The following is a 19,526-nucleotide window of genomic DNA, read 5'->3' as shown; positions in this document are numbered from 1 at the left end:
AATACCTATGAAGATACAAGAAGCCTACAGAACACCAAATAGGCTGGATTTAAAAAAAAATCCTCTTGCTACATAATAATCAAAACACTAAACATACAGAACAAAGAAAAAATATCAAGAGCCACATAGGAAAAAGACCAAGTGACAGAAAAGGCAGTCCCATCAGAATAACACCAGACTTCTCAATAAAGACTATGAGGGGCTAGAGAGATGGCTCAGCAGTTAAGAGCGCCGACTGCTCTTCCAAAGATCCTGAGTTCAATTCCCAGCACCCACATAGTGGCTCACAACCATCTGTAATGAGATCTGTCACCTTCTTCTGTGTACATAATAAATAAGTAAATAAAAGTAAATAAATCTTTAAAAAAAAAAAAAACAAAAAACATGAAAGCTAGAAGGTCCTGGACAAATGTTATGCAGACACTAAGAGACCACGGATGCCAACCCAGACTATTATACCCAGCAAAACTCTCAATCAACATAGACGGAATAAACAAAATATTCCATGATAAAACCAGATTTAAACAATACCTATCCACAAATCCAGCTCTACAGAAAGTACTAGAAAGAAAAATCCAACCTAAAGAAGCTAAACACACCCATGAAAACTCAGGCAATAGATAATCCCACACGAACAAACACCAAAGAAGGAAAACGAAACACTACCACAAACAATCACTGGTCATTAATGTCCATCAATATCAATGGTCTAAACTCACCTATTAAAAGACACAGGCAGGGTTGGGGATTTAGCTCAGTGGTAGAGTGCTTGCCTAGCAAGCGCAAGGCCCTGGGTTCAATCCTCAGCTCAAGAAAAAAAAAAAAAAAAAGACACAGGCTAACAGAATGGATAAGAAAAACAGGATCCATCCTTCTGCTGCATACAAGAAACTCACCTTAACTTCAAAGACAGACACTACCTCAGAGAAAATGGCTGGGAAAAGGCTTTCCAATCAAATGGATTTAAGAAGCAAGCTGGTGTAGCTACCCTAATATCTAATAAAATAGACTTCAAACTAAAATCAATCGAAAGAGATCAGGATGGACATTACATATTTATCACAGGAAAAATCCAAGATGAAGTCTCGATTCTGAACATTTATGCCCCAAATACAAAGGTACCCACATTTATAAAAGAAACATTACTAAAGCTTAAATGGCACATCAAACCCCACACATTAGTAGTGGGAGATTTCAACACACCATTCTCACCAAAAGACAGATCTACCAGACTGAAACTTAACAAAGAAATAAAGGTCCTAACAGATGTTATGACTCAAATGGATTTAACAGATATCTACAGAACATTCCATCCTCAGCACCCCATAGAACCTTCTCAAAAATTGACCACATGCTTGGTCACAAAGCAAATCTCAACAGATACAAAAACACCAGAATAACCTCCTGTATCTTATTGGACCACCATGCCTTAAAGTTAGATTTCAACAACAAAAATCATAGAAATCCTACAATCTCATGGAAACTGAATAATGCCCACCTGAAATACCAATGGGTAAAGTAAGAAATAAAGAAAGAAATTAACGATTTCCTAGAATTCAATGAAAATGAAAGTACGACATACCCAAACTTATGGGACACTATGAAAGCAGTGCTAAGAGGGAAATTCATAGCACTAAATGCCCACATAAAGAAGCTGGAGAAATCTCACACTAGTGACTTGACAGCATACCTGAAAGCCCTTGAACAGGAAGAAGCAAAGTCACCCAGGAGAAACAGATGCCAGGAAATAATCAAATTGAGGGCTGAAATCAATGAAATAGAAACCAAGAGAACAATACAAAGAATCAATGAAACAAAGAGTTGGTTCTTTGGGGAAAAAAAAAAAAAAAAAATCAACAAGACAGACAAACTCCTAGCCAAATTAACCAAAAAGCAAAGAGAGAGCACCCAAATTAACCAAATCAGAAATGAAAAGAGAGACATAACAACAGACACTGAGGAAATCCAGAGAATCATCAGGTCATACTTCAAAAACCTCTACTCCATAAAACTGGAAAATCTTGAAGAAATGGACAATTTTCTAGCTAGATACCACACACCAAAGTTAAATCAAAACTAGATAAATTATTTAAATAGTCCAATAACCCCTAAAGAAATAGAAACAGTCATTAAAAGTCTCCCAACCAAAAAAAGCCCAGGACCAGATTGTTTCAGTGCAGAATTCTACCAGACCTTCAAAGAAGAACTAATTCCAATACTCTTTAAATTGTTCCACACAACAGAAACAGAATGAACATTACAAAACTCTTTTTATAAGGCTACACAATTACCCTGATACACAAACTACACAAAGATGCAACAAAGAAAGAGAATTACAGACCAAACTCCCTCATGAACATTGATGCAAAAATACTCAACAAAAATATTGGCAAACTGAATCCAAGAACACATTAAAAAAATTATCCACCATGACAAAGTAGGTTTCATCCCAGGGATACAAGGATGGTTCAACATACGAAAATCTGTCAATGTAATACACCATATAAACAAACTGAAAGAAAAAAAACAACATGATCATCTCATTAGATGCTGAAAAACCTTTGACAAAATCAAACACCCCTTCATGATAAAGGTCTTGGAGAGATCAGGAATACAGGAAACATACCTAAACATAATAAAGGCAATCTACAGCAAGCCAACAGCCACCATCAAATTAAATGGAGAGAAACTCAAAGCAATTCCACTAAAATCATGAACAAGACAAGGCTCTCCACCCTCTCTATATGTATTCAATACAGTACTTGAAGTTCTAGCTAGAACAATAAGACAACAAAAGGAGATCAAGGGGGCTACGAATTGGAAAGGAAGAAGTCAAACTTTCACTATTTGCAGATGATATGATAGTATACATAAATGACCCCCAAAATTCTACCAGGGAACTCCTACAGCTGATAAACTCCTTCAGTAAAGTGGCAGGAACAAGATCAACTAAAAAAAAATCAGCTGGGCGGTGGTAGCACATGCCTGTAATCCCAACACTCGGGAGGCAGAAGCAGGTGGATCTTTGTGAGTTCAAGGCCAGCCTGATCTACTGAGCTAGATCCAGGAAAGGTGCAAAGCTACACAGAGAAACCCTGTCTTGAAAAACCAAAAAATAAACAAACAAATAAAAATCAGTGGCCCTCCTATACACAAATGATGAAAGGGATGAGAAAGAAATCAGAGAAACATCACCCTTTACAATAGCCACAAATAATATAAAATACCTTGGGATAACACTAACTAAACAAGTGAAGGACCTATTTGATAAGAACTTTAAGTAACTAAAGAAAGAAATTGAAGAAGATATCAGAAAATGGAAAGATCTCCCATGTTCATGGATAGGCAGGATTACCATAGTAAAAATGGCGATCTTACCAAAAGCAATCTACAGATTCAATGCAATCCCCACCAAATTACCAACACAATTCTTCACAGCCTTTGAAAGAAAAATACTCAACTTCATATGGAAAAACAAAAGACCCAGGATAGCTAAAAGAATCCTGTATAATAAAGCAACCTCTGGAGGCATCACCATCCCTGACCTCAAGCTCTACTATAAAGTGATAATAATAAAAACAGCTTGGTACTGGCATAAAAACCGACATGCAGACCAATGGAATCCAATTAAAGACCCTGACATTAATCCATACACATATAAACACCTGATTTTTGACAAAGAAGCCAAAACTATACAATGGAAAAAAGAATGCATCTTCAACAAATGGTGCTGGTATAACTAACTGGATGTCAATATGTAAAAGATTACAAATAGATCCTTATCTGTCACCATGCACAAAACTCAAGTCCAAGTGGATCAAAGACCTCAACATAAATCTAGTTATACTAAACTTGATAGAAGAGAAAGTAGAAAGTACTCTTGAATGCATTGGCACTGGAGATCACTTCCTAAATATAACACCAGCAGCACAGACACTTGGAACCTCTTGAAACTGAGAAGCTTTTGTAGGGCAAAAGACAAAGTCATTGATACAAAAAGACAGCCTACAGAATGGGAAAAGACCTTCACCAACCCCACATCTGACAGAGGATTGATCTCTAAAGTATATAAAGAACTCAAGAAACTAGACATCAAAATACTGAACCATCCAATTAAAAAATGGGCTAAAGAGCTACACAGAGAATTCTCAAAAGAAGAATCTCAAATGGCTGAAAGACATTTAAAGAAATGCTCAACATCCTTAATCAGAGAAATGCAAATCAAAATGACTCTGAGATACCACCTTACACCTGTCAGAATGGCTATGATCAAAAGCACTAGTGACAGTCTATATTGGAGAGGATTCAGAGCAAAGGGAACACTCCTCCACTGTTGGTGGGAATGCAAACTTGTACAACCACTGTGAAAATCAGTATGGCAGTTTCTCAGAAAATTGGGAATCAATCTACTTCAAGACCCAGCCATACCACTCTTTGGCATATACCCAAGGAATGTTCAATCATACCCCAAAGACACATGCTCAACTATGTTCATAGCAGCACTATTCATAAAAGACAGAACCTGGAAACAACCTAGATGCCCATCAACTGAAGAATGGATTAAGAAAATGTGGTACATATACACAATGGAGTACTACTCAGCAGAGAAAAACAATGACAGCATGAAATTTGCAGGCAAATGAATGGAACTAGAAAATATCATCCTGAGTGAGGTAACCCAGACCCAGAAGGACAAACATGGTATGTACTCACTCATAAGTGGATACTAGAAACAAAGCAAAGAACAATCAGACTGCAACCCACAGAACCAGGGAGGCCATATAGCAGGGGGGTCCCTAGGATGACTGTGGCTTATAGTAAGTTTTGGTTTTACTTCATCACTGGGAAGCCTCAATGAAACATTTCACTATTAGGATAAGAATTTGTACCATATCAAGCTGATAATAGAAAAATAAATAAATAAATGAAAAAGAAAAAAGTCTGAATGGAAAAAAAAAAAAAAAGAAGTAGCTGATCAACGTATAAAGGACTCCACAGTTTGCCTGTGTACTTTTCTTTGGTTACAGCTGGTGTTTTGTTTAGGGTGGTATTTTATCTTATTTCCTTGATTTTGTTGTTGTATTGGTTTTGTTTGTTTTTTGAGAAAGAACTTAAAGTTATATGGGTAAGGAGGGGGAGAGAAGCAGAAAGAACTTGGGGAGGGGAAGAATATGATCAGAATTTATTTAAAGTTAAAAGTTGTTTTAAGTAATAAAAATTTTTAAAAAAGACTTATTTAATTTTATGTGTGTGTTCATATGCATGTATATATATATATATATGTGTCTACCAGAATGTATATATGTCTGGTGCCCATGGAGGTCAAAAGAGGGCATCAGATCTCCAGGAACTAGAGTTATAGTTGGTTGTGAGTCACCATGTGGGTGCTGGGAATTGAACCTGCATCCTCTGGAAGAGCAGCCAATGCTCTTAACCACTGAACCATCACTCCAGCCCACAACTTACATTTCTAAACTTGGCTGTCCATGAATCCATGTGGTCCAGAAGCTGTCTATTCATAGTCACTCTCGCCCAGACCTGTTTAAAAGGAAAAAAAAAAGGCCCTTCAGATACACTAATATTTATTTAATTAGCATTTAGTAATTTTCTTATTATAAACTCATGGTTGTTGTTCATGAACAAATATGTCTTCAAAAGTTCCTTATTCTGGAAAGCGATGATTGGAGGCAGAGCCAGGCAGATCTCTGTGAGTTCGAGGCCTATAGAGCAAGATCTAGGAGAGGCACCAAAACAACACAGAGAAACCCTGTCTTGAAAAAAAGCAGAAAATTCCTTATTCTGGTAGGTTAGAGTGTCTGTGTGTTTTGCTTTCAAGCATGAAATAAAAATATAAAACTCCGTATCTGATATTAAATGGATGAAGAACAGACTGGCAAATGCACATATTTTAGAAGCAATAGTGTGGGACACTGAGAATTTTTTAATGATTTATTTTTATTTTATGTGCATTGGTGTTTTGCCTCATGTATGTCTGTGTTGAGGATGTTAGATCTCTGGAACTGGAGTTTTGGACAGTTGTGAGCTGCCATGTGGGGACTGGGAACTAAACCAGGGGCCTCTGGAAGAGCAGCCAGTGCTCTTAACTGCTGAGCATCTCTCCAGCCCCGAGAATTTCTTTTTATTTTTATTTGGTGCAGTGCTAAGGAAGAACCATAGTGCCTTGTGCATGCTACACAAGTTGGTACTCTACAACTGAGTTAATACCTACTGTTGAGAACCTTTTTTCTAAGGACTGTAGAAGGGTATTTTAGGCAGAACAGTTTAGTCAACTATGTATCATAAACTGTAAAAATTTCAATGACAAAAGCTATTCCATAAATGAATGTAATTTATATTTCTAACTAGTAAAAGTGAATATCACAGGAAAAAAGTTTTCTAGAGATAAACTATTTTCTAGCAATTTGAAAATCATAATATATGAAATCATTTTTATTTTCCCTTTACCTCTTCTGCAGCTTGCTTAGAACTGAGATCAGCTTCATCTTTGTTAGCACACGGGGCCTGAGACCTACAGGCAAGCTGATACTGAAACTTCTTTAAGGTTTGTGCATAATCCCCCACAGAACGACTGTAATTCCAGAAGGTAGGGCTGGTGGAAGGTGAGGTGGGATCTGGGCTCCCTGCAATGAAAAATTGGAGAGTTTTAGTTCTTACAGTTATTGTTTATATAGCAATAACTCAGAAACACTGGGTAGCTAGGAACTAGGCAACTTCTGACAATACTCAAAGAGTCAGAAGACAGGCACTCCCCCCCGCCCAGTACTCCAGGAGTCAGAAGACAAGCACTCCCCCCCCCCAGTACTCCAGGAGTCAGAAGACAGGCACTCCCCCCTAGTACTCAAGGAGTCAGAAGACAAGCACTCCCCCCCCAGTACTCAAGGAGTCAGAAGACAAGCACTCCCCCCCCCCCCAGTACTCCAGGAGTCAGAAGACAGGCACTCCCCCCTAGTACTCAAGGAGTCAGAAGATAAGCACTCCCCCCCAGTACTCCAGGAGTCAGAAGACAAGCACTCCCCCCCAGTACTCCAGGAGTCAGAAGACAAGCACTCCCCCCCAGTACTCCAGGAGTCAGAAGATAAACCCAGAAGTGTCTCCCCTGGTCCCCAACATTGTCTTCTCTTTGGAGCTCACTGGTTAGAAATTAAAAAGAACATAAGAATATTACTAAGCACTATCAACTTAAGAGGCCTAAGAATTATGAATGGTTGGAAGTGTCTTGTTTCTTTCTGCTGTAAAATTAAGCTTGTTGTTCTCTAAGAAGGTTAATAATCAGGAAGACCAAATGTTTGGAAGCTCCTCTGAATGGAGTTAACAGCCGCACTGTTAAAAAGCCTTTCTGAACTCCAGGCTATACAAACTGTGTTTCCCATGGTACCCTGCAGTAATTCCTGTGTTGATTAAAACTATCTGTGAGATTTAAGAACTGCCATCTAGGAGTCCCTTGCCATCAGGGTCTCGTCTTGGAGCCCTTACTGCACTGAAGGATTAGTCAGTCTGCACTCCCCAAGAAAAGGAAACGAAGTTCTTCTCCAGCAGGGATGACTTCTCTACCACCAGCACGTGCACAGTGAACAAACGTCCTCAGTAACAAGTGCACTTATGAAGGGCTCACTCTTTCCGCCTCTGAGACCAGGTTTCCACCCAGCCCGCCCAGAATACACAAAACTGCTAAAACTGAAAAGTAAACAACAAAAACCATCCAAATTACTAGCAAATGAGACCCCAAGCAGAAAAATCAATTGCAAAAGTGGAGAAATTTAGTCTCCAGGAATTTCAGATAACTGAACTGTTGGATCAACTTTGAAAAAGTGGGTTTAACATCACTGAGATAACCAGGTGGCGGCAGCGGTGGTGCACACACCTTCAATCCCAGCACTGGGGAGGCAGAGGCAGGTGGATCTCTGTGAGTTCGAGGCCAGCCTGGTCTGCAGAGTGAGCTCCAGGACAGGCACCAAAACTACATGGAGAAACCCTGTCTTGGGAAAAAAACAAACATAACAACAACAATAACAACAACAATAACAACAACAACAACAACAATAACAACAACAACAACAACAACATCAAGCACATTTGAGAGAAGGTAAACTTTGAGTCCAAAGTGACTAAAAACAACCTCGCTGAGAGATAAGCAAGGTTGTTCTTTATAGAATGCCCCATCCCTCGATGTGGAAGGAAAAGTCTCCATTTGCAATCACCTTCGCATTAGTCCATTTCAGCAAGCTCTGGGGTGGATCACTGCAGGAAGGGTGGCTGGAAGCAAGAGATCAAAGGAAAACTATACGAAGGAACCTGCTTACTACCATGGTGACCAAGTGATGCAATTCTCCATCAGCAGAGACAAGTGTATCACGCATCTCCTAATCTAATACAGAGACAAGCCACTAAGCTGTGTTCCTACCAAAAACATTTGAAGTTAGCGCTTACAAAACAATTTTCACAACAGCCTGATGTCTTTAAAAATATGTCATAAAGATACACATACTCACACCTAGGGTAAAGAAGACAAAAGAGATGCAACTAAATGGAGCAGCCTGCATCAGTCAAAGACAAGAGCAAAAAAGTAAGTTCTTTTTGGGGGGAAAGGTCATCACTGGGTCAACTGTATTAATGTGTCTGACTTAGAGAGGTATCAAAAGAAATGAATTTTGAAATTATAGGGGAAATGTCCTGTTCTTAAGAGACACGTGGAATACTAAGGGATAAAATGTCACAGTCTACAATTTGTTTTAAATGACTCAGCAAAACCTCTCAGGCATGTATGAGGAAGGGAGGCTATGAATGTGTGAATGTGTGCCTAGCTTCTCACTCCTGGAAAATTGAGTCGGGAATATGGAATTGAATTATCTATATAGACTATTTGTTAGTTGTATGTTGTAAGAACCAAAAATATGATACCTAAATAACAATAGCATGCTCAGTACTCAGACATTAACTTTTTTTTTTTTTTTTTTTTTGTAATTTGAGGTTTCTCTGTGTAGCCCTGCCTGTCCTGGAACTCACTCTGTAGACCAGGCTGGCCTCAAACTCAGAGATCCGCCTGCTTCTGCCTCCCAAGTGCTGGGATTAAAGGCATGCGCCACCACTGCCCTGCCAGATATTAACTTCTAAATACCATTCTCCTCTAAAAGAACCCAGTCTTATTCCAGGGCCAGCCAGGAGAGTCCAGGGGGTAGAGAAGATAGGCAAAGACAGAAAAGACAGATGGGTAACACAATGTTTAAAGAAAGACATCAAGAATACACAATCTTTTCTTTTTCTTTTCCTTCCTTTTTTCTTTTTGAGACAGGATCTCACTAAGAGACCAGACTAGCCTGTAACTCACAGAGATCCACCTGCCTCTACCACTGAAGAGGTGAAATAAAAGGAGTGCCATCACACCCAGCCAAAAATACATCTTAAAGAAGAAAAAAAAGTCATTATGGGCTATTGATGTCAGCCAGTACTAGGAAAGCCGAGGCAAGTAGATCCCTGGGGCAGCTGGCAAGCCAGCTTAACTTATTAACTGCCAAGTTTCAGGCCAATGATAGATCCCATGTCAAAAACCAAAGTGAACAGTACCCAAGGAAGGGGCACCAAGATTGATTATATGTACACACACGAATCCCCATACACAAATGCAGGGGGGGGGGGGCGGGAATATATGTGGGATGATACAATTAGAAAGTCCCGTACGAGCAGGCCTAGCACTCAGGAGACTGAGTCAGAACACTGTAAGTTTGAAGATTGCCTAGATGACATAATGAATTCCAAGCCAGCCTGCATGACTGTCTCAAAAGCACAAAGACATAAAAATCCCCATGAGAACATAGCAATAATTTTAAAAAGAATTTTAAACCAATGTTAAAAGCAGCATTAAAATTTGTAACAGACTATTTATATAACCTGCTAGCAAGGAGGTTTGCAAAAATTTTGTATTAATTTATGCCGACTATTTAAATTACCTAAAGCCTAAGAACACAGCAGAATGGTTAAAAGTATAGACATACACAAAGACATTCCAGGCAAAGAGCTAGAGAGAATTTGGAGTGCACATTCTTTTCAATGTGTCAGAACCATTATACAAAAGTGACCAGAGAGCCTCCAAGCAAGTCTAAGATTAAAAAGCCTTCCCTACCCAGAAAAAGAAGAGAAACCTCAACATTAATAGATATAGATCAGAATCTAACCGCAGCACAATTAACTTAGGAAGAAATAAAGATAACTAGGTCTTGTCTGGCTTGACAGTGAAAAGCAACAGCAATAACACTTACAAACATCGACAACAATACTTCTAAATGGGAGAGAAAAAAAAGAACAAAGAAATGAAAAATATCTGAAATCATAAAAGATATGTATCAATTGTTCTTTGTGCTACTCTATAATTTTCAGAATACTTCAAATAGCTCAAAATTTCAAAAAAGAAGAAAGTAACAAGATAATATTGATTTGTTTCTTTGACATTTGTGGCACTTGCAGGCAGAATTAAATTAAAAACCCCTAGAGAGATTTCAAGCGACACAAAGAGCCATGCTCCAATAACTTGGCTTCTTCACCATGGCCACGCTTTTGCACCTAATGTGCTTTCTATGGAAGTTCCTGGGGGGAAATCATTACTCAGTTCAATAACCTAATTTGGTTTCAAATAATTGACTTTGTAATAATCAAATCCACCTCAAACAGATTAAGACTTGCTAACACTGTTTCCCTAGGTAAACTATAGGCTTTAAGGGATTATTAAGAGACAAATTTTTAAAATGCTACTAAAAACAAACAACAACACCAACGAAGACCCAGCAGCACTTTCAGGAGCCACAGTCTTCCGCCCCACCCTTTTGCCTCTGCCCTGCACTTAAGCTTTGCTACACCCTGCTTAAAACACACACAGCCAAATCTAGGGAAATGGTGGCTTGTGTGGAGGGCTTTTAAACTGACCACAGAGAAAGAGTCACGATTGCTCAGGTCAACTATGTTTTACCTCCTAAGTTTAACAGCTACTCTACTGTTAGATAAGGCTTATGTAAAGTGACAACAGATACGATGTGTACAGATGTGAACGAAACAGTTACCCAGCTTAACCCTGTGCTGCTTCTCCCCCTCACTCCTAAGGAAAGAGTCCAAAGTCCGCAGGTCTGTCATGTAGTCTTCTTTGTCCGTAGGTGAGTTATAGACCGTGGGTGAAGCGCGGTATCGAGCTCTCGCCCCGCTGCTCTCCACTGGGCCCACAGTGGTAGGGTGTGGAGAAGGAGGAGACAGACTAAAGCTTGCCAACTGCATAAAAGGAAACCATGGGGTTTACTTTCAATTGAAATGCAAACATTCATTTTTTATTTTTAAAAGTAATACATGCAAGCTATCTCTGAAATGCTGGCACACAGGAGGCGGCGGCAAGAGGGCTGAGTTCAAGACCAGCCTCTGCTACATGGGCAATTTGAGGCCAGCCAGACTGCACGAGGCTCTATCTAAACAACAACAGTTTAAAAAAAACACAACACAACCCAACAGAGGCCAGGAAGACCGATTAGCAGGTAAAGGTGCTTGCCACCCAAAGATACAAGCCTGACAACCCGAGTTTGAGTCACACTAATAAAATAAAAATTATCCTGAGTAATGTTCCAGTCTTGAAATGTATTTAGGAAAAACTGTGGCTGCATATAACCCCATTATACGGGAGATGAAGGCATCAGGTTCAAGGTTCATTGCCCTCAGCTACACTGAGTCTGATGCTAGCTTGCGCTACATGAAACTGCCCATATCTCAAAAAGAAAAAAAAAAAAAGAAAATGCTGTACTACAGTCTGCAGTCCCAACGATGGATGGCTGAGACAGGAGGAGCCTAAGTTCAAGGCCTGACTGGGAAACACATGGACATTACATAAAATACATTTTTAAAAATTATTTTTCATTCTGTTCTATGCATTGACATTTCTTTGGGTTTTTGGCTGTTATGAACATCACTATACATAAATCCTTACTTGAATTTTTGATAGCTTTAACACTTAATTTCGATTACATTTACTTGTGGAGGGGTTGGGTGTGTCTGCATGCAATGCTAGTGTGTGCCATAGGTGGTGTGCCCGCGACAGGACAGCCTTTTGGAGTTGCTTTTCTCCTCCTATCATACGAGGCCTGGATCAGACTCACGTCCCCAGGCTGGGGGCAGCCTCCTCCACCTGCTGGGCCCGCTTGACAGTCCTTGTGCTTCGTTAGGGCCCGCTCCTCAAACTGAGATGAGCTGCCAAAGCAGACGGCCCTTTCTGACACTCACTCGAATCCGTGAGAGTGTAAGTCATGCTCCTGTCGGGAGGATGGGGTCTGCTTTGGTGTCCATTTATCAGTACTACTACTTTCATGTGTTTTGTGTACAAGGATTTCTCTCTTCATCAGACTTGCAAAACAAGAACGTTACTCGCTCAGCCATCTCCCTGGCTTAGAAACTTTCTAGGCCAGCCTGGGATACAGACCGAGTTCCAGGACAGCCAGGGCTACACAGAGAAACCCTGCCTCAAACAACAACAACAATAAAACAAAAAAGCCATACTCAGGAGGGCAAAGAATATAATCATCAAAATATATTCTACAAATTTTTTAAACAAAAAGAAAAAAAAAACATTATTTTCTTAAAAAAAAAAAAAAATCTGGAGCTAGAGTGGATTAAGAGCAATGGCTGTTCTTCCAGAGAACCCAAGTTCAATTCCCAGCACCCACACGGCAGCTCACAACTGTCTGTGACTCCAGTTCCAGGGGATCCAACCTGTTCACAAAGACAAATGTGCACATAAAATAAAAATAAACAAATGAATAAATAATCCATACTGGCCTTTAGGTTATGAATTATAACCACACATTTCTCATAGCATTTAATGTCTAAATAATTTAAAAATTCTACTACCAGCCAGGCGGCAGTGGCGCATGCCTTTAATCCCAGCACTTGGGAGGCAGAGCCAGGCAGATCTCTGTGAGTTCGAGGCCAGCCTGGTCTACAGAGAGAGAGCCAGGAAAGGCGCAAAACTACACAGAGAAACCCTGTCTCGAAAAAACAGAAAAAAAAAAAAAGAAGAAGAAGAAAAACTTCTACTACCTAACACTGGATAACTAGTAGCCTGGCATTTCACTTTACAACAGTGTTACGTAACAGGCTGAGACAGGCTGCTGCTTTCTTCTAGGCCATCTTTTTCTAACCAGTAGCTCGAGATGCTAGCCCAACACAATAGAGCTTCTGGTAGACTGCTTTCTCTTTTGATGCCTTTCTTGCAGCCTTATGCCTTACAGAATTTAAATTTCAACCTACAACTTTTGCTAGTAATACTCTAGAAAATTAGACCAGCACTGACATCACTAAGGAATTTAAAGATTTCTACCTGAGACACAGCAAGCGTCCATACTCCAGAACCTAACCACATGAGGATCCCTGGCTTTAGTTAAGAGGATCAGACATGATACAAAGTGTTAAAATTCCAGAAGAGAAAGTGAAGCTTTCACACAAAAAAGCTTTAAAAGGGAAAACATGCATAAAAGAAACCAGTTTCAAATTATTTCAAGACTTGAAACTAGCTGGGGACTGTCATGGTTTGTTTGTTGTTGTTGTTGTTTTGAGACAGGGTTTCTCTGTAGCTTTGGAGCCTGTCCTGGACTAGCTCTATAGACCAGGCTGGCCTCGAACTCACAGAGACCCACCTGCCTCTGCCTCCCGAGTGCTGGGATTACAGGTGTGCGCCACCACTGCTCGGCGCGACTGTCATGTTCTGTCATCTTCAAAAGCGCTAATGGTAGGATGTTGTTTAAAGAACTTCTGACTGAGTGACAGGACACTTGGTTTCTGTTCTTGGCTCTCACTGGGCTATTCAGACAACACTGCTCCTCAGTTTCCTCACCAACCAAATGCAGAGTTTGATTCATTCAACACTGGGTGATTTGAGTACAACTGCCAATACTAAAATAGCATTATTGGCCAAACAGACGCATCATTACCTTATTGTAGCCACTGAGTGGAGAGTAGGTCACAGCAGAGCTATAGGAACCACTGCCGCCGGAGGACAGGCCTTGCAGTTGAGGGCTGTACCCGGCCATGCAGCTGGCCGCAAATTTGGGACTGGGACTGGGGGAACGGGATGGGCTATAACTCAATACACTCTGACCCTGGATTGAAGGGGAAGGTGGCGAGGGCGGGACTTGGGTGGCTGCCAGATCCCGGGGAGGTGTAGTCTGCACGGCTAGAAGGAAGAGAACATAAATCACACACACACTAGATGCTTAAATGAAAACACAAAGTTAAAAATTAGGGCTTGCTATGTAATTCAGGCTAGCCTTGACCTTAAGCTTTTCCCGCCTCAGTCTCTTGAGCATAAATACAATTCTGAAAACAGAGTTAAGGGCTGGGTGTGCTGGAGCACGCTTTTAATCCCAACAGTTGAGAGGCAGAGGCAGGCGAATCTCTGAATTTGAGGCCAAGCCAGCTTAGACAGCCAGGGCTACATACAGACATGAAAAGAAAGTAACAGAAGCGGCTGGCTAGTAAATTACACGAAGCATTATTACAGAAACACAACTCATCAGTTGTTCACCATTTCCACAATGCTCAAGACAGCAGAACCTAGTTCCATGAAGTTGTTTGATATTCCTTCTAGCTCAGAGTCTATGAAAGGGAAGCTAAGAGGGACCACTGCCCTCTCCCCACCCCTCACTCACCGGCCGTTTTCAGCCCCAACAGCGCTTGCTGTCCGGGGCTAGCCGCCAGACTTGTCGGTGCTACAGTATATTTGAAGTATCTCCAAAAATCAAATAAGGCATTAAGACTGAAGAGAGACGCCAGAGCAAGTTCTGGAAGAAAACAACAACTCTTATTAAGTGTATTCTTTTTCTTTACTTGTGGGGTGGGCGTGGGTGGGGCATGTGGAGGTCAGAGGGCAACTTGTGGTTCTTTTCTTTCGCCATATTGGTTCTGGAGACTCAAGCTCAGGTTGTAAGGCCTGATGAAAGTGGCTTTACCCAGTGAATCACCTCTACAGCGCCAATGTATTTGTTTGTGTGTTTATTTTTTGGTTTGTCAAGACAGGGTTTCTCTGTGTAGCTCAGGCTGTCTTGGATCTCACTCTGTAGACCAGGCTGGCCTGGAACTCAAAGATCCACCTGCCTCTGTTTCCCAAGTGCTGAGATTAAAGATGTGCGCCGCCGCCACCTCCCGGCCCAAATCTATTATTTTAAAAAGCAGAAAGTTTGCAGGGCAGTGGTGGCACACGCCTGTAATCCCAGCACTCGGGAGGCAGAGGCAGGCGGATCTCTGTGAGTTGGAGGCCAGCCTGGTCTACAGAGCTAGTCCAGGACAGGCTCCAAAGCTACAGAGAAACCCTGTCTCGAAAAACCAAAAAAAGAAAAAAAACAAAACAACAACAAAAAAAACCTGAAAGTTCCTGGTTCCGTTTGTAGCAACTTAACATCCAAAATTAAAAAGTCAGTTTCTTTTTCCTCACAACAGATTCCACTTAATTGAAGTCTACTGGGTGCGGAGCATTTGCTAGTGAGTTTTAAACTAATTACTGATTCTTATAAACCTGTACAGCAGGTATTTTGACATTCATTTTAATAGTCTAGTGAATTTTAGGAGTCCCAGCTTGTTAGAGAGCCATGACTCTGCTGTAGCATGATGATCCTGAATCTCCTTTCCCATCTGCCACACCCACTCTGATAGATTAAAAAAATTAAAGTTAATTTGTATATGAGTGTTTTGCCTGTCTGTATGTATGAGCATCATGTGCTTGCCTGGTATAGGCAGAGGCCCAAAGAGGGTGCTGGATCCCCCTGAACTGGAGTTGTGAGTCACCATGTGGGTACCAGGAACAAAACCTGGTCCTCTGCAAAAGCAATATGTGCTCTTAACCTCCCCGTCATCTCTCTATTCCTCCATGATAGAGTTCTTTCTTGTTTGTTTTTCTGAGACAGGGTTTCATTGTGTAGCTCTGGCTATCCAGGAACTGACTCTGTAGACCAGGCTGGCCTTTGACTTACACAGAGATCCACCTGCCTCTTCCTCCCAAGTGCTGGGATTAAAGGTGTGTTAGATTTCAATTTGCATAGATGACAGACTTATTTTAACATCTCTAGGACTCTTTATGGTCTGGCCTTGAAGGTGAAGAGGGTTATTTCAGGAACGGCACCGGTAAATCTTATCACCCACATGCTTTATTTTTCTTCTTAGGATTCTTAACTACCTAATTTTGTATTATTTATTAGCTTGGTTTATTTGTTAGAGACGAGGTCTCACTCATGTACCAGGTTGGCCTCCAACTTCTGATTATTCTTCCATTTCACAAGTACTGGGATTAGATGTTCACTGCCATTCCTGGCGGCTGCTGCTGCTTCTTCTTCTTCTTCTTCTTCTTCTTCTTCTTCTTCTTCTTCTTCTTCCTCCTCCTCCTCCTCCTTCTCCTTCTTCTTCCTTCTCCTTCTTCTTTTTTTGAGACAGGTTTCTGCTATTTATCTCAGGCTGTCCTCAAACTTGAATAATCCTCCTGACTCAGCCTCCTACTAGAATGTTCTTCCCATAAAAGTGTTTTCCTGCTAGGCAATGTGGTGCACGCCTTTAATCCCAGCACTGGGGAGGCAGAGGCAGGTGGATCTTTGTGAGTTTGAAGCCAGCCTGGTCTATAGAGTGAGTTCCAGGACAGGCACAAAGCTGCATAGAGAAACCCTGTCTTGTAAAACAAAACAAAAAAAAAGTGTTTTCCTAGTCTCTTTTTTGTGGTTTTCATCGTTTTGGGAAACAGAGTAGGTTTGTCTGAATGAAAGAGTGAATCTAAGCCGAATTAAACTTATAAACAAGTTTTCATTTCTAGTAAATCTAAATTCCAGTGAAAATTACTTACCAATATACCAGAGGGGCCAGTACGTCACATTATAATATGTACTAATTAACTTTCCAGTCCTGAAAAGATTAGAAATGCTTTTCAGTTATTTAAATATATATATATATCCCCAACTCCATCCCAAACAAACCAAACACTGAAAACCAAAAGAAATATGAAAAGCCATAGAAGCAGGCAACAATGGTTTGAAGTTTCACTCTTGGGCCGATTAACTTACATTTCAGTATATATCATTCCAGCCATGGAGACATTTAGGAGGCCCCAGGCTAAAACCACTTTCCTAGTTTCTGCTTCTTTCCTCATCTTGATGGTTCTGTCAATAAGAGAAGCACTGGGGCTCACTTCTCCTTGCATCTATTCAAAGGCAAAACAAAACAGCCTGGAATTAATCAGAAGAAATCCAAAGTATCTGTTGTAAAGTAACAACCCCACCGACTTTTCCTCTTCCTTGACATTCCTTCCCACCCCCACTTTAGTATTAGTACATAAAAAGGGAATCCTAAAATACCTTTGGTACTACAGAGAAATCAACAGAGAACTGGCTGGTTATTTCAGAGACGCTAATGGTTGCAATAAATGATAATGTCTTGTTTCATAATGTAATGTAATGGTTTGCTATTAAGTCCGCAAAGAATTCACGGTTTGTCTGTGACTCGAGTATGTTACTAGGTCTCGATGAAGAGACACAAGATACAAACTTTTGCCCTTACTGTGACAGACTCTAACCCTGACCTTGGAGTGATACGGACCCGGGATCTCCTTTTGGTTTTAAAGCTTTACTGATGAGGTGGACGGGTATTATCATGTGAAGGGTCAAGAGAGAGTAGGGACGCGTGCATTCAGTTTTGGTTCACTGGAACTGTATCTCCTTTTGTCTTGCTAGGCTCAGCTCCGCAATCACTGACATTGGCAGCTCCTGGGAGTCGGACTACTGCTATCCTTCCCGCCATCCAGCCCCGCGCCAAAACTCCGGTCGGAGAGCTTCCCTCCCTGGCTACCTCTGCACAAACTTTAGTCAACCTTCTGTGCCTCTCTTCCCTTCCACTAAAGTGGCAGGACTTCTGGCCACATCCTCCCCTGGCTGAACCCCCAGGCACAACTTTAGGCGTGGAACTCTGGGGGACCGCGTGGACTCCACGTCCAGGAAGCACAAAGACAACCCCCAAAACGCACCATCTTCTTCAGCCGGAAGCCGCGAACTCGCGCCACTCCCTACTGCACATGCGCGAAGCCAAGCCTAAGGCGGCGGCGGGCTAAGAAGACTACAGTTACCGGAAGGACTGAGCGATCTCTTCTCGCGAGAAGGAGGGGGTTGGGCAGAGAGACCAGGGCAGCGATCGTTGCCAGGGCAACGCCCTCGGATTTGTGGCTCCTACTCAGCTACAGGGAGGAAACTGAGCTGCAAAATTCAGACCAGGTTCTGAGCCCTTAGTAAAAAATAATGACTGTAACAAGCTGAATTTGGAATATTATCAATTGTAGACTTATTTAGGACCCTTATGGGCTCACATTTGTAAACAGGTTTTATTTAGCCGGATGGCTAATTGTAAGATACAAGCATGCCTGATGTGTCCAGACACAATCAGCAATGTCAAAGAAGTTTTCCTGCTTTGAAATGTTTTTTACCCCAGTTGGACTGACCCAGTGTAAATTCTCAAATATCCACATAATGAGGATGCAGTAGTAGGAAGAAAAACTAGAAAGTTCTAGTGAAGTTAGCGGTTTTGAGGTTTAAAACAAAACAAAACAAAAAAACCTACCTTTGCCCTGAATATTCTTTGAAAGAACTGAGAAAAGGTTCGCCAGGGAGGTGAGTGGGTTTTACTCCGTAGTTAGTGCAAGCTCCGACAATGTGTGGGATATGGGGGGAAAGAAGCTCCCTGGTTATTGCTCCAAAGGGATTTGCCTTCACCTACAGGTGAAGTGGAAACAGGGAGACTGGGGGAGGCATGTCCAGTACAGTCTGGGCTCTAGAAAAGCTTTCTGGGAGCGGCAACACTGGCCCTAGTTAGAGGACTAATGGCCAGTGTACCCGGGGCCTGGGGACTCATTCCTACAGAAAAGTGTGCCAGCCAGGCATGGTGGTACATGCCTTTAATCCTGGCACTCGGGGGTCAGAGATATGCGGATCTCTAGAGTTCGAAGGCCAGCCAGGGCGAAATAATGAGATTGTCTCAGAAAATGTAAATAAATATCAAGATTAAACAGAAAAAAAATGAAGTTTCATTGTGGTATTGCATATGAAAACTTGCAGGTTATTGTATGCTCTTAAAGAGCTAATGGGTTTTTTTTTAGTGAGATTCGTATGTCTATATTGTTTTAGTATAATGTTTGGATCTTGATATAGATTAAGAGATGTACTAACTTGAAAGCTGTTCAGAGAAAGGGTTCAATTCAGTGTACAGTCAAATTAGAATGCCAGGCTCTTGTTTCTCCACATTTAAGTCTGTCTAAAAAGAAATTGTATAACTTTGATGTAGTTTCTAACATGGATCTGTTTCCTCGTGTTTTTTTTTTTTTGTTTTAGTTTTTTGTTTTTGTTTGTTTTTTTTTTTTTTTTTTAGACAGGGTTTCTCAGTGTAGCTTTGCGCCTTTCCTGGAACTCACTTGGTAGCCCAGGCTGGCCTCGAACTCACAGAGATCCAGTGTGATCCACTGGATCCAC

General features: G+C 41.1%; 1 protein-coding gene across 1 annotated transcript in view; it reads right to left on the bottom strand.

Moving 5' to 3' along the window:
- Positions 1-18,093, bottom strand: part of Tmem209 (transmembrane protein 209) — a 33,850-nt gene extending 15,757 nt beyond the window's left edge. Inside the window, exons 1-8 of the mRNA XM_036181182.1 lie at positions 18,035-18,093; positions 17,079-17,215; positions 16,862-16,920; positions 14,688-14,819; positions 13,971-14,212; positions 11,070-11,271; positions 6,466-6,641; positions 5,467-5,538 (exon numbers count right to left, since the gene is read on the bottom strand). Coding sequence (XP_036037075.1) covers positions 5,467-5,538; positions 6,466-6,641; positions 11,070-11,271; positions 13,971-14,212; positions 14,688-14,819; positions 16,862-16,920; positions 17,079-17,215; positions 18,035-18,037 — 1,023 coding nt within the window. The 5' untranslated portion in view covers positions 18,038-18,093. The remainder of the gene's footprint in view (positions 1-5,466; positions 5,539-6,465; positions 6,642-11,069; positions 11,272-13,970; positions 14,213-14,687; positions 14,820-16,861; positions 16,921-17,078; positions 17,216-18,034) is intronic.
- Positions 18,094-19,526: the final 1,433 nt, after the last annotated feature.

This window comes from Onychomys torridus, chromosome 3, assembly GCF_903995425.1.
Source record: "Onychomys torridus chromosome 3, mOncTor1.1, whole genome shotgun sequence".
NCBI classification, from domain to species: Eukaryota; Metazoa; Chordata; class Mammalia; order Rodentia; family Cricetidae; genus Onychomys; species Onychomys torridus.
Note: the sequence above shows the minus strand (reverse complement) of the source record. Positions and strands in the feature narration are given on the sequence as shown.